This window comes from Haemaphysalis longicornis, unplaced genomic scaffold (genome assembly GCF_048455015.1).
Source record: "Haemaphysalis longicornis isolate Haplotype H1 unplaced genomic scaffold, Haemaphysalis longicornis Haplotype H1 scaffold_4, whole genome shotgun sequence".
NCBI lineage: Eukaryota > Metazoa > Arthropoda > Arachnida > Ixodida > Ixodidae > Haemaphysalis > Haemaphysalis longicornis.
In genome coordinates, this window is record NW_027526361.1 from 33,125,235 (window position 1) to 33,140,545 (window position 15,311).

The 15,311-nt window shown below is 47.9% G+C and overlaps 1 protein-coding gene across 2 annotated transcripts in view; it reads left to right on the plus strand.

Moving 5' to 3' along the window:
* Window positions 1-15,311, plus strand: part of LOC144178483 (B-cell receptor CD22-like) — a 286,568-nt gene that overhangs the window by 240,902 nt on the left and 30,355 nt on the right. For both annotated transcript variants that reach the window (XM_077706383.1, XM_077706384.1), the window contains exons 8-9: window positions 8,837-9,169; window positions 14,640-14,897. In XM_077706383.1, coding sequence (XP_077562509.1) covers window positions 8,837-9,169; window positions 14,640-14,897 — 591 coding nt within the window. The remainder of the gene's footprint in view (window positions 1-8,836; window positions 9,170-14,639; window positions 14,898-15,311) is intronic.

Consider the following 15,311-nt stretch of genomic DNA (forward strand, 5'->3'; position numbering starts at 1 on the left):
TGAAAGCTTAGTGAAACTTCTTGCTGGTTTTTGGCATTTGACATTACGTCAGCATATGTAAATATTGCAAGGAACTATGCCTTGGGAGTCATTTCCATACCAGCGCATTGCCGTGGTGCTCTGACGTTTATTTCGTGTTGATTGCCGCATGGCCACCATGTGGGAGTCGAAACGTTAATCTCTTAACGTCTTAACTTTGTGGACAGCATCATTGCCTTTTATTATTCGACATGCACCCCGACCAGACGAGCTCCCGTCGCACGCTGTATTTGAATTACAATTTTCTTAAAAGAGAAACATTACTGCTGTGGCTGCCAAGTTACCTGCTTGCTGTGCAATATCTGACATGGCAAACGACCTGTAACACACTTGGTGGAGCGGCCAATAGCAGGCAGTCAGTACGACGATTTGACGGCGTCGTGAACACACTGGAAATGCGGCATAGTCAATGAAACATTGTGAAGCCTAGCAGGAAGTTTCAGTGTGGGACTACCCTACAAGCGTACCAGCACAGCCAAAGCCTTGGTTCTTGCTTTACGTATTTCCATTTCAACTATTCCCCCTTTATTGTTGCTTTTGACGATGAAAACGACTAAAACTGTACGAGTTGAGCTTGGGTAAATTTTCGGTGGCTTCTGAGAAAACAGTGGGCGTAATTGTTTGTACGCTTTCTTAAGAGCTATCGCAGTGCTGCGAGGGTCACTTAAAAGATGACACAGCATTATGAGAGCTTGTAAAGCAGCTAAGTGTTTGTCTATAATTCTTTTTGATTTTATAGAGTCACCAGTGAGGCGTGGGACAGTTGCTGAGTTGCCACACTTTCGTCTGTTTGCTTCAGTATCTAACATGATTGATCCTGGTTCGCACTACAAGTGGCATGACGTATTGTTACGAGGCAAATTTTGATTTAGAGGAAAGTTGTATGTTGTCTTCATAGTCCCTTTTACCTAAAGTGTGAAGAGGATCACACTGATGTGATTACAGCAAGAAAGAAAATGTGCCAGAAGCCTCCAAACATGCTCCTTTCCCGACCCATGGAAGTGAGGGTTCCGGCATGCATGAAAGAACCCACCACATATATTCCTAAGTTAGTCTGAGCTGACACACCGGCATGAAACTAGTTTAAAATTTTAATGTTCTTGAGGTTGGTTTATAGGCAATAACTTGTAATCATGGGATCATAAGCTTAGAACAAGCCACGTGCAATATGCTGAAAATAATGTGTGCAGGAAATTTGTGTTTAATAACCACATTTGCCACCTTACAAATCATGAGAAGTGCAAACAAACATTAAAAAGAGGGAAATCAAATGTCTTCAACATTTGAAATCCTTGGTGGCAGGAGGAGCCCAGCTAAAGAAATAAAACCAAGAAGAAACACAGAACAGCCAGGTGTCAACAATGTGTAATTCGAGAGATGAAAATTTATTTTGATGTTCAGAGAAACCTGCAATTTAAGGACTATAAACCACAAAGTTAAGTACCTTTCAGCTAACATGAAAGCAAGTTTTTCTTTTTGCTAAGCAGGATGCCTCACAAAATGCTGACCCTGATGCACCTAATGTCTGTACAAGAAAAAAACCACCGAAGCCCGGAACATTCAGATAGGTGGCCACTGCCCTTCGAGTAAGCTGATTGGGTACTGTTTGCATGTCGACGTTAGTTCGGGGTTTGATGAAAACCGTTGTACGATGAGGCCTCAGACGATATCAAAGCTGTTGTTGACATGGGCGACGGGCGGGATCGTTTTGACTCTGCCTTATTTGCATTTTTTGCTGGACCTGTACACTCGGGCGGTCTCTTAAGCGCGCTTAATGGCGGAATGGGAAAATTCGATTGCGGTTGGGATGTGTCCATTGTCACGTCGTTGCCATGGCAGGGCTAGAGACGTGGTGCTAAGGGAACGCTGGACGCAACAATGGAGCTACTTGACTGCTCCGCTGGCTCCGTGTGCGGGGCAGCAGCGCAGTGGCAGCGCGCTGCCGCCGACGTTCTTGCTGGCGTGCTAAGCCTGCTTGCTGAACCGAAGAAGACGCGCGGCCGGGCGATGAGGCAGGAGGATACAGGGGACGACGAACCTTATGGGTGGTAGACCACCGATAGCATTCATCTATAAGGGGCAGAGTGCATGCAGTAAAAACAAACGACGTGAAAGACAGAGTGATGCAAAACGTGTCAGATCGCAGCACACACCTCGTACCGTTTCCGAAGGACGTTTACAGTAAGGCAATTTTGCTATGTTTATTGGAAAGTTTTTTAATGAGTTTAATGAACGTTATACCTGAAGGTGTGAGCAAATATATGTATTAAACGGCGAAAGGTTTTTATTACTGCCTAACCCTGCTGTAAAGAAAATAGTAAGAAACGTGACAAACTACGATGCGCGACAACTTACTAGGATTTTAGATTTAGACGAACGTAAGCTCCGAGCTAACAAAATTCTTCTTGGAGACCTCAGCTATCGTATTTCCGCTGATCTACCTACCGGCCAAGCGCATAAAAATCGATGCGTTAGGATTAACATACATTTACTATGCCACAGCTATAGCTGTAACATGGAACTGCAGGCCTTGTCATTCATTTTACGTTCTCGTGGTTGATGACGGTCTCTGCCGGGAAGCCTTGGGTCCTCACTGCACGTCATGGCGCCATTCATGTTAATCGCAACTAATGAGGCACACAATCCGGGCGGATCTCATTGCCGTAAAAGCATTCTCGTGCGGTCCGAACACGACACGCTGTTTCCATTTTCTTTTCTTTTTGATTATGAGGGGAGATGGAAGCGCGTGGGACCTTGAGATCACGCGCATCGGCTGTCAGGGCCCCATTGATAATCATTATTTCTGCTGACCTGTAAACACTGACGTTGGCGAGAGGCCGGGGTAAAGCGTGGACTCCCTCCTCGTAGTTTTCTCTTCTCTCTCTCGTTATCTGCCTCTTCATTGTTTTCTGTCTTTCTCTTTCTCAGCGTAACTACCCACCGCTGCTGCCGCCGGCGAGCTTAACTGGCGTGCAGGGCAGTAACTCACTGTTATTGAAGAACCACGCATGTTGCTACGCAAATTTATTAGTCCAAACGTAATTCATCCCGCTTTTTTTTTGTATTTGTCCCAGCTGGACTATATAAAGCATGGCACCGCAAACAATGAAGAAAATCAATCTATGCACTCATTACCGTGCATCACGAAAACAACGGACTTTTTTCGTTCAGTACAACTTGGCCAAAATGAAATATGAGTCGGCACGGAAACGCGAGGAATATTCAAGTGGGTGGGGTCTCCAAGTTTATTTATACACCATTTAGACATACATTTCTTTGATCACGAGTGATTGTAACTTACTTAGGAAAAAAGTCATTGCAATTAAAGCTCCGCAACAATTTCCGTTCTTTGATCAACCAGTAAAGTAAGCTGTTTCTGCAGGCCGCTCTCGTTTTTTTTTTTTTCGTCCAGAAAATAAACGCGTCCTTCTTTCTGGCTGTAAGCGGGGAAACAAAGCGGACTGCCGGCAGTATACTTAATAACAGCTGCGCATTTCATCTATGCGTATTCAGTGCCAGAGCGGTGGTGTCAATTTACAGTTTTGTGCTCCCGCCCTGCGCATATTCTCAATCCTTTCAGCTCCTTAGCGTCTTGTTTGCTTATTCACACCATCACATCACTTTAATACCTTAAAGACCCCCATGTAGGGGGTATTACACAAGGGGAGTGTTACAGATAAATGTACACAGGTCGTCGAATGGAAATATGCGTGGTGACCTTCTCTTTAAATGTTGATGGGTTGATGGCGCAAATTACTGCACCCAGTCATAGAGTAGACCTCCATACAACTCAGCAGGGGGGGGGGGGGGGGGGAGAGTGAAGGATTGAATGGGAGAAATAGAATGAGGTGCGGAACGGGACTCAGCTGCTCACTATGACCAGTGAAGTTTCACCCTGGGCCTCACTACCGTGGTGAGCGGAATGGGAACGTGATCTGTCCATTGCTGGTGAAGAGACGCAGAAACTTCGCAAGCATTCACCGGCGCAAAATAAAGCGGGGCACGCGCGTGTTTTGACTAACTGAACACAATTGATTGAGGAATAGGAAAAGGAGGGAATGGGGTAGAGGATAGAGTGGAGTGGATTTCATGGGTGGAACCCTAGCTCCAGGCCCCCAGTGGCTAGTGCACCTGTCTTCGCTCTCTCCAGCAGGTTGAGTCGGCCCTGTAGGGATGAGCTTGCCAGGGCCGCCTCGCATGTATCCAGTGTAGTAGGCTGCGTTGAGGAGTTGCTGGTGCCTGTTCCCCATATGATTGGACAGGACCATGTGGCGTGGAACAGCATGGCTGTCTCGCCGAATTTCTTACAGTTTTCGTCAAGGTCTCGATGTTGGTTTCGCGGTATCTTGTATCATGTGGATTTGTGTATGTCCGCATTTGTCTGGATTTTTCGCAGGATTTCGCGCACGTTTTTAAGGCGAATTGCCATGCCATCTGACGTTCCCCTTATTGTGTCGATACATGGTAGTGCGCGTTCATCTCCTTTGATACTTCCTAACATTACTTTTTCTTTGATCGCTACCGTTAAGCTGATTACATGCAGTGCTTGCCGCTCGACGTCCGTTTTTTTTTTTTCATTCACAGCGTCGCGCGGTGCTTCTCCCAGAAACCCTCTAGGTTTTCCTTCTTGTGGTCCAGCCCTAGCGCTACGCAGCAGGTTCGTGAACAGAAAAGCATTGAAATGCTCTGTTAAGGGCTTCAAAGAAACATTATTTGAACATCTGGAACCGACCAAACGGCCTCACATCTCGTCTCATGGCGAATGGTATAGGCTTCTGCGCTTATGTTCGAAATTTTAAATCGTAAGATAAGCGGTTATTGGTCTGAAACTCGTTCTGAAATCCTCCAATTTCCTGTTTTCGCTGTTTTGTGTGTCTAAGGCCTACCGGGAAACGGTTTCAGTGCTAGAAAGATAAAAAAGAATGCGAGGAGGCCTGGCAAGCCGCTTAGTATAAGTTTATTTTAAATGCATTTTCGTCAGGCTCCCGATAAAGGAAATTACTTCATTTATATCGTTGTCTTTCTGATGTATTCGATTGGAACGAACATGTACAAACACCCCTATGTAGTTGCCCGTGAAATGGGGTTGAATATGTTTTCCACGTTTCCGCAAGCACAAATATACTTTTGATATCGTCGTCTATATGTTTTTTTTTTCTATAATCTTTAACGTTCTCGGACCTAGCCCAATGTGCCATTGTCTTGACCTTTGAAAGTCTGGGATGGGCCCGTACAATACAACACAATCTCCTGGTTTCCGCTTAATGTTGTGTCAGCAAAGCACATTTTGTACGAAACTGTTTGATGTTTGACATAGAAACCACACGCTCAGAAATTCAAAACGGCTCCATATTCTTAAGTTCAGTGCACAGGCATACATGGTTCTCTGGTAACGAACGTGCTTGTGAGCCGAATGGGCAGCGGGAATGGGTAATGATGCCATGTCACGTTATGTAGGAGCTTGACGACTGCAGTTGTATCCGGCATATGATAAAATTCCTCTGGAGGCGTTCTCTGACAAACGTCAAGAACTACGCATGGACTTGCTTAGACCACTCCGCGTTAAAGTCATCAACAATGATGACGTACGTCTTCACTGTTTCCAGAATCCAACCGGTCTTCGACTATCTGCTGTGTAATTTAAAGGAGCACGGATACCAATTTTCTGCGTCAATATTATTGCACAGTTCCCTTCCTTTACTCAACAGAATACCCTGGCTGAAATATGAGCGGCCTGCGACGCAAAGAACATAGTTCAATTGGATCTCATTTATCGCGCCGACGGAGTAGCGCCCGGAGCGGCACTCAGCAAATGGACATCAGCGTGACATCACCCCGTGAAGGAAATGCTAAGCGACCCAAACGCGATGATGGCGCAGTTGAATACTTAGAGGGACCCTAAAGAAAGCGATGATGGCGCAATCAGGTAGACGTCGGCTTCACGTCTCTAGGGAACCAGGTTCGATGCAGACTACGGGAAGCGTTTATTCGTAATTTTTTGTGTGTGCAGTTAAAAATCCCAAGAAATTCCAGAACGCGCGCACGGGAGCGCGGGCCTCGCGGCGACCACCCGGCAGTTAACAAAACCAATACAATGCCTAGCGCGCGTGTGTGCCTGCCTCGCGACGACCGTCCAGCGTCCACGGCGCACGTTTGTCACGCCAAGCATGCCCACTTGGGAGATTGACTAAGATTATGGAGTAAAGGTCGTTGCGGCAGCGAAGAAGAAGCAAATCGGCTGCAATCGTGGGCTTAAACCGTCGTGATGGTCGTGAAGGTTGTGTAGAGCTTCGCTACCTTCAGGTATTGCGCGTTAGTGTGAGCTCTTTTCATTTTTATTTTTGTTGCCCTGCCTGTAGAGGGTTCACCCGCAGCATCATCGTCATTATCATCATATGCCCTTTGATGGGCATTTACTGTGTAAAGTTGGCTTTCCTATCGTGTGTTTCGGGGTGACTACATCACCATAAGTGAGGAAGAAATTTTTCCTTAAAGGGGCACTGACACAAAAATTTTGCATCTTGTTTTTTTCGTTGCGATAAGTAGCTAGTGACCTACTTATAACCTGTAGAAACCTCATTTGCTTCAGCGTGCGACGGTTGTCTAATTAGAGGCATTTTCAATGCGGCCAGTCGCAGTTTCGGTTTCAGCGAGTGCCGCGAAACGATGGATTTTGTGGATTTTGTGTGAACAAAGCTGACCACGTGACCGTCGGAGGGATATCACAGAGCAGAGCCGCCGTAGAACTGTCGAATCCGCATCGACGGCAGTTTCTGCGAATGCCCCCACGTATACTGATCTCGTGAGGCGCTTAATTAGAGAGCGACCGTGGATGTGACGCAGGCGCTGCGAGTGCAAATGCTACCGCGGCTAAAGAACGACGCGCGACGCTCGAGACGGTGGGCGGCAAGACGCGCGCTGGGATCAGCCGGCCGGTCTGCCTACAGGTCCGCCTACAGATGTGTTCGGCTCAGCACTGCGGCGGATATTCGAGTGCCGCTCTCGTAAGCGGTGCAGATGACATTTTCTAATGCAACCCGCCATCGCATCATTAACTCCTTTCTCATGTACGCCACCATGGGCGGGACTTGGGGACAATTTCGTGCAGCGGTAACAAGCTATCACTCGAGCTACCTGCGCCGGCCTGGGCCACTTCGCGGCCGTGGCCGCCGCCTGCACAGCGACCGTACGGCTAGCTCAGTGAGCGTTTCGTGCCTCCGGCGCGTTTTCGCATCTAATGGTAATAAACAGTAATAGAAACAGAGTGCCTGGAATCGCTCTAGAACTTTGGTCGCGGCCAACTGCCCGATGAGCTGACGAAATCACGGCGCCTTCGCCGCCAACGATCGGGTCGTTCGTTCTCGAGAGCAGAAGCTCCGCCCTCTGGCCCTCCGATTGGAGCGGCGAGCCGGGTGAGCCGGCGGGAAACGCCGGTAGTGCGGAAGCGGCAAACACAAACTCGTGACGTGTTTGGATGTTGTTTATTTACAATTGCGCGTGGTCCTCTGCTGGCTGCTCGGTTGCGTTTCGCACACTTCAAAATTGATTTTAAATATGTTCTAGGCTGTATTCGCTGCTGATATTTTGCAGATGATGTATATGTGTTCCCACCAATCTATCTCCGAAGTTATCTCGCCTTCAAAATTTTGTGTCAGTGCCCCTTTAAAACACAAAACCGTTAACTTGGCCTTACTATATACCGTTAAGGAAACAGAACGCGCCCTAGTTGCCTACTCCTCCTTGCATGCAGATTCCTCTGGGAGCCAGTGAAGGTGCTGTTTCCTTGTATTGCCATATTTCTCCCGAAATGGAGGCAAAGAATGGGCTCGGGTCATGCCTTCGTCCTGAAGTGGACATGAATATGCCGTTATTATCATTATTATTATTATTATTATTATTACATGTACATTCCTTCCATGCTCCTTTTCTTACATATAAGCTATCTTGATTCACTCCGTTTCCGTGCAACTAAACTTTGACATTTATGTATATTTTTGAAATTATCTGTGTATGACGACCACTGGCGTGATGTCACATGCCTTACTGCAAGGCACTGTACTTGCTTTTGTGTGTATGTGTGTGTTTGTGTTTTCTGTGGGTGCATGTATATTCTGGTGTACGACTGTGTGTAATTTTTGTGTGCGTGTGTCAGTATCGCTGTCCTTTAATTGCATTACCTGTTAGGTGTGGGCATCTTACATTGCCTGTTTTTTCTTTTTTTTTTTCGTGCGCCAGCACAAAGGCCCTGCGGCTGTTCCTGGGCACGTTAATAACCATTGATTGTTTGATTATTATTATTTTTTTTTTCTGGAATTTGGTTTCTCTGCGGTTGTGTCTATCCAACTGATAGTTGCCTATTTTTGAAACTGTTTACTGTCATTTGTTCGTATTATCATTTGTCTCCACACTCCGTTGTTTTTGTTGTATTACTGTCACACTTTGTTGCTCTGCCTGTCGTGTGGCCTTTACGACAGGCAGAGCAACATAGGCATCTTCTTTTTTTATTTTTTACCTGTACCCAGGCTCCGCCTGTGCTTTATTTCTGTCATTTTCACTACTTCAATTTGTGTGTGTCTTGTCGCTTGTTTGTTTCTTGCTATATGTTTCTTGTATTTTGTTTTCATGTAACTACCCGTGCGCCAGCACTCAGGCCTCTGGCTGTTCCTGGGCACGTAAATAAACATGATTGATTGATTGATGATTGATTGATTGATTGATTGATTGATTATTATTGTTGTTGTTGTTGTTGTTGTTGTTCATGATGATGATGATGATACGCTCTCGTGTCCTCCCGCAGCGCCCCCTTCTTTCCTCCGCTCCCTGCCACCGACGGGCGGCAGCCTCCGCAACGCGAGCGCCGTGTCGCTGGAGTGCGTGGTCGAGTGCGACCCTGTGTGCGAGCTTAGGTGGCTGCGCAACAACGAGACCCTGGACGAGTCGCCCTTCTTCCACGCCAGCCAGGCGGTGCGGCCCGAGGGCGGCGGCCACTTCCACTCCGTGGCCTCGCTCCTCTCCTGGAACATGAGCCACCTGCCGCCCTCGTCTTTCGACTACAACACCTTCACCTGCGAGAGCACCGCCAACGCCGTCGGCGGCGCCGTCTCCAGCACCATGCTCTTCCGCGTAGAGTGTGAGTACCTCCACGCCTGCCGCGTATACCTGCGCGGAAAGCGTCGAAGCCGCTCGCCTGGCAAACAAAGACAAGGGGAAGGAGCGGTAGCAGCGCTGTTGCAGTCGTGACCGGTGAGGTAATAAAAATTGGTAAGGTATTAACTGTCGGTTACCTTTTATTGTTATTAAATTCACAGCACTTCAAATGACGAAGTAACGACGATACACACAGGTACTCACTCTCAACTAGTAACTTGCAAGTAGTTAGCTGAGAGTCAGCGCCTGTGTGTATCGTCTTCTCTTCGTCCTTGTTCGTTGCGCTGTGAATTCAAAAACATGTAAATGTAGCTTGTCCAAACATCAACGTCGTCATTTTACGGCGCTTCCATATCCGAGTTGTTCCGACAGTTGCAAGGCAAATACGAAGCTTAATTGGAAGACGGATTTAGGCTGACTAACGAGTTATGATAAGCAAAATTTTATGACACCCAACAGCAGCGTTGGTTGTTGCACGCAGTTATAGGAGTATATGAGCAGCGTACCAGAAAACAAAACGGCACAGAGAGCGGTGGGGTGTATGAACGGGCTGGTGACCGGCAATCTCCCTTTACAAAAAAATAAAATAAAAAGAAAATAAAATCAGAGGTGCTGATATCTCTAATTTAAAACCAGATTAAGAGAAACTGTGATGGGGCTTATTGGCAGAACGTCTGCTCATACGCTGTTGTCCGAAACCGGCAGCATCAACTTTAGTGCCTGTAAGAACAACGTTGCTCAAAAACAAAACATTCCAGTGTAGGGACTCTAGTGCGTTCGCGTTCTGGCACGCAAGCTGCCGTAAGTGTCTCTGACAATGTTTTCTTACCAAGTCAGATACGCCAGAAAGGGTGTCACGACGGAGGTAGCTAAAGAACGCAGCTCCTTAAAGCCGGCAACTTTCGCTATAAAATATAACTTCGCGGCTGAAATCGCCCAGAACGGCACAAACGAGGCTTTCCGCCGCACGGCAAGGAAGACACGGCGATGTTTCTGTGGACGTTGAGTCAAACACGGTGCCGTCCTCCTAATTTGCCACGGCACGCGACATAACGAATGGGAGGCGGAAGGGCCCCTGCACCGGGGGTGTAGAGGGGACCGCGATAAAAAGGTTCGCCAGGGACCCGCACCTAGTCTTGAACTGCTGCTGCCGGCGCTGCTGCTGCTGCTGCTGTTGTTTTTCGCGCGCTTCCTCGCTGCGCCTGCCATGGCGACAGCGCGGTTTTATGAGGCCGCCGTCAGAGTTCCCACTCGGAGCGGTTTTATTCGCTTTGCGAGTTCTGTGTGTAGGAACTGGGGACCGTCATTTACGCCACGGGAGAAGTCAGGAACGGAAACCGAAAACAAAACAGAGAGACAGAGAGAGAGAGAGAGAGTGAGAAGGATAGAATAAGCGAACCCAACTCAAGGTTCATGACCGCCTCGCTTATTTTTTTTTCTCTCGTTTTTATCTTTGCTTTCCCCGCGGGTCGTGCGGCAACGCCAATTCCTGCCTGCCATGATCGCGAGCCATTTGCGGAAATGTCGCGACCATACCGCTGCAGGCAATGCGTATACGCCACGCAGGCCGCCCCTCTCCGTCTTGACACGAAAGGGGAAGCGCGGGGCGTTCAAACAGAAGGATGAAAGGAGCGGTGTAAGAATACGTAAAGCGACTGACATGAATAGCGGTAATAAAGGGGAGGGCTCAGGCTGTAAGGAAAGAAGGGGAGCGGGGCGAGAAAATAGGTGACAGCATCTCAAAAGACAACTGTCGGAGGTTCCTGCAGGGGTTATAAAAGTGAAAATCGAGTTTCCGCTTTTCGATCGGAAGAGGCGCGCCGAAGCTGTCAGAGGGCGACAGGGAACAGGCGCCCCAACGCCGCCCTCGATGCATGGCGCTTCGAGATCGAATGGAAAGTTTGGAAAGTGAAAAACTATGCCAGCCAGCGCTCGGAAGAGAGAGAAAAAAAGGAAGACTCGACCCCCTCTACACAGTGAAATTTGTTGTTCCGGAGCTTCGCGCATTTTTGTTTTGTTTTCTCCGTGTGTTGTTTGGCGGCGTACTTTATTTCAATGAGAGCTTTCGAAACAAGCGCGTCGAGTTGGTCCACATGCGTTCGGTAGCGCAAATTTTTTTAACCTGGAGCATGTAGCATCCTTCACGGCGTTTACCCAGTTGTCGCCCTTTGCCTTTTTCGAGCTCGATTTCCAAGAGCTGCAACGAAAAAAGAGAAGGTAATTTGTCTTTTTTTCTTTTGGGTAAGGGTGAATAATTATTGAGAACCTGTCCAACGCGTGAATAAAGTTGCCCCAAGCGTTGCGTTTCTTTCCATTTCCTTTTCACCAGCAAATAGCCCTATTAGTCATTGTGCGCAGTAAAATAAAGGCAGTCATGATATATGTTCACGGGAGCTGTTATCTGGCAGCACGGCTGAAACCGACGAGTCTTTGCGGCTGGGTCATGTAACACACATTATAAGCGCATATTGACCGACCAATCAAGACATCACAACTTTGAGGAGAAAGGTCGCTCACTGAGCAATAAGCTATACCACACGTACTGTACACGACAACATATACAGCACGTCACGCACAACGCACATCTCGTAAACATATTCGCACGAATTTACCGCAGACACGGCAGACTCAAGCGATTTCAAGCCTTCAAGGAGAGATATATATCACACGCATCGCGCCAGACAAGCACACAAAGTCACAACACGCATGTACACCCCACAACACGGCGTACGCCCGCCCGCTATTTCCACAACTGGGTAGAGCACTCAGATGCCGTTAGGGCCTCCAGCGCCTTACGAACTTAAACTAAGCGGTGGTCGCGCGCCAACTCTACGCTCCTCAAAGGGACGAGTAGAGTAAGAGGGACAAATGAAGATACCAAAAGTTTGAGACGGGACGTTTATTGAAACGCCTACCTGCCGGTTATACGCGTACGTTTTCCCCCTAACTATAAGCCGTGCGGGCGTACAACAGGGGAAAAGAATGGTTTCGCGCGGGAAGATAGAAACCGTGAAGGGGCGCGGCGGGCAAGTGTGCGCGCTCGTCACTGCGCGGGCCACTGCACTCAACCTTCAGAGCACAAGTCTGTTTGCTCAGAGGCAGATACCACATGGCGCACTAAGGGCCTTTACGTGATAGGTGAAGCCTGTGGCTACGTTATGCCGGTTTTACAACTCAGGGGCGAGGCGGCAGTGTGCAAGAGGGTTTCTTCGGTGAAAAACAGAAGTGATTGGACGATAGAACTAGCACTATCGTGGCGTACCTTGGGATGCCCCGGAGAGACCTTCCCGAACCATCTCACACAGAGTGCGCTCCTCGCGCATCTAGGCAAAAGAAGGTTCGGATCCCGCCCTAAATAAGCCGGCCGAGTTATATCAGCGAATGTGATAAGCGAATAACAAACATCGGGGGCGGCCTTCTGCTCTTGGAACAGCCTAGCAGACGACGGCAGCAGCGGCCTTTGCTTAGTGCGTATGCGGCTACTCTCGCCGAGTTCGCCGTATCACTCTATCACGGTTCGGTCGATCAGCGAAAAATTGGGCGGGTGTACTCTCCCCTCGGCATCGCACACAACGTCCCTAAAATCTGCCACCTCCTTTCAAAGCCCTACGACCAGCTGAAATCTAACACATTCAGAACAAGGCAGACACTCCTCGGCCCACAGCTCGCGTCGAAGCGCCTGCGAACATCCTCGAAGACTGCTGAGAATTTTTTAAACATTTGGCGACCAGTTGGCGTTTTTCCGCCATTTTGCACCCTTAACTAGAGGGCAGCTAACACAAGCGGAATGAAGGGGCTTCGCGACAAAGAAGAGAAACGCCGTTTGGACGGCATTTTCTCTGATCTTCAGCGATGTCTGCGTCGTTCTCAGCCTGCAGATGGGCATGTACCACTTACTTCATGTATAACCCTACAGACACAGAGGAATAAACGCGTCACATGCGAGTTTCTTTGTGTGTGTCCGCATAGGGGCGCCGCCTCCACTAAAAGCCCTTCGGAAACATCCTGACTTCCCTGTGCACGTGCGTTCCCTCAATTTATGTTCCTTGTACACGTGTTAATAAATCTTGTTTTTGGTGTTCTTTGCCCTCTTTGACCGTGTGCCACACAAACAAATCATCATTATCATCATTATCATCATCATCATCATCATCATCCGTAAACAAATCAGTCTTTTATTGAACGTCTGGTTGTTAGCATCGTTCGGTAGGAGAATTTTGCGCGCGCGGCTTTACCACCCCCGTCTGCTCCGCGCACTTGACAGGGAATTCGTAACTATACAGCGAAGTTGACGCATACAGTTCTACGTCTCCTTTTATAACAAAAGCACAACGAAGGCACTACTGCCGATGTCAAAAAACGGATAGTTTGTCGGCATTTTTTTCCCGGCTAACACAATAAGTTCAAGGCTGAAAAAAACAAAAAACAAACAAACGCTTGCCCTATCGGTTACTCGAAAGCAAAAAGAACACTCAGAAGTTACTATTCCCTCTCCATTGCCCGCAAAAGACGCTCATGTTATAACACGTGCCGCTAAAACCAGAAACAACGAACTCGGTTCTTCGTGCACATAAAAAGAATATTTGCACAGCAAGGTCAATACGTGAACGGTAGGAGGAACAATATTCAACAAAAAATGCGTTCGTGTTTGACTATACACAAGGTTTTAAGTAATGAGAAGTAACCCCGCTTTGACGAATGCACACAAATGAACGCAATGAACAATAATAAAGTATTGGCCGCGTATCTGTGCGCTTTGCTGCGAATGCCGTATAGGAAGGCGATTGTCTTTTGCCCCCCCCCCCCCCCCCCCCCCTCCCATGTAACTGCCTCTCCTCACTGCCCATCTCACCTCCCACGGCCTTTCCCTCCTCTTTCGCTTCTCCCGTAGTGAACGCAATGCAGGTTTGCCCAATTAAATTCAATTTTCCCGTATCGCACTGCTCTCGCGCCATCTGTTAAGACCTCTTGTTACTCTAGTGCTTGTGGTGCGAGCCCTCTTTGTCTTTTTTGGTTAAAGCACGGTTTTTAACGAGCTTTTAAATTGCGTTTTTAACACGTTTCTGCGACATTGTGTCTAAATCATTTTTATTTGCTATCGCAAGTGAAGCACCCATCTATTTTTAATTGAAAGAACACTTCCAACATCAGTTATGTATTTTAAGTTTTGCCTCAAATGCGCGAAATCCTTTTTTTTTTTTTTTGCTGGACAATGTTGACATGTATGAACTACGCTACCAGATTCAGCAGTTCGGAAACGATTTGCCTATATAAACACCTTGTTCGAGAATTACTTTATTCATAAATTAATATGCTTGATTGATTGATTGATTGATTGATTGATTGATTGATTGATTGATTGATTGATTGATTGATTGATTGATTGATTGATTGATTGATTGATTGATTGATTGATTGATTGATTGATTGATTGATTGATTGATTGATTTCAGACCCACCGGAGAAGCTGCAGGTGTCCGTGGTGCAGCTGGACCTGTCCGAGGGCGAGGTGCCTCCCCGCGAGGTGAGCTGCTCGGCTTCGGCACACCCAACCGCCGAGTTCCAGTGGCGGCTGGGCGCGCTCACCGTCTCGCGGGGTCCCACGCTGCTCTTCAACGCCACGGCCTCGCGCGAAATGGCCGGCAACTACACTTGCGTGGTCAGCAACCGGCACGGACGAGCCATGGCCGCCACCGTGGTCACCGTGAGGCGTGAGTGGCCCCTGTACATGATTTACCGTCTTTCTCTGCACGCTCCGCCGGTAATGTTACATTGCATACGTTTCTACGGGAGCCTATCAGGAAGTGCTCCTGCACTAAACTACGTATTCAGCAGCACGCGCAGAAACGGTACGACGAGTAGCTCATGGCTAGATTAGACATAAAGCTATAACACCCACGCACAGAAGAGTAACTGCATTCTTAAATTACAGTAAAGGTACCAGTTAGCGCATCACTCAAAGGAGCCGCCATACTGGCTTCTCATCTGACTTGCGTGACCTGCCTCTCTGCACCTGAGCTTACGGACGTGTAGGATAGCGGCGTTTGTTAGAATTTGGGATTTTTGTACTTTTGCTTTTTATCGGTTCTTTAGCAAAGCGGTGTCCTTGTGTTCAGTGGTTTCAA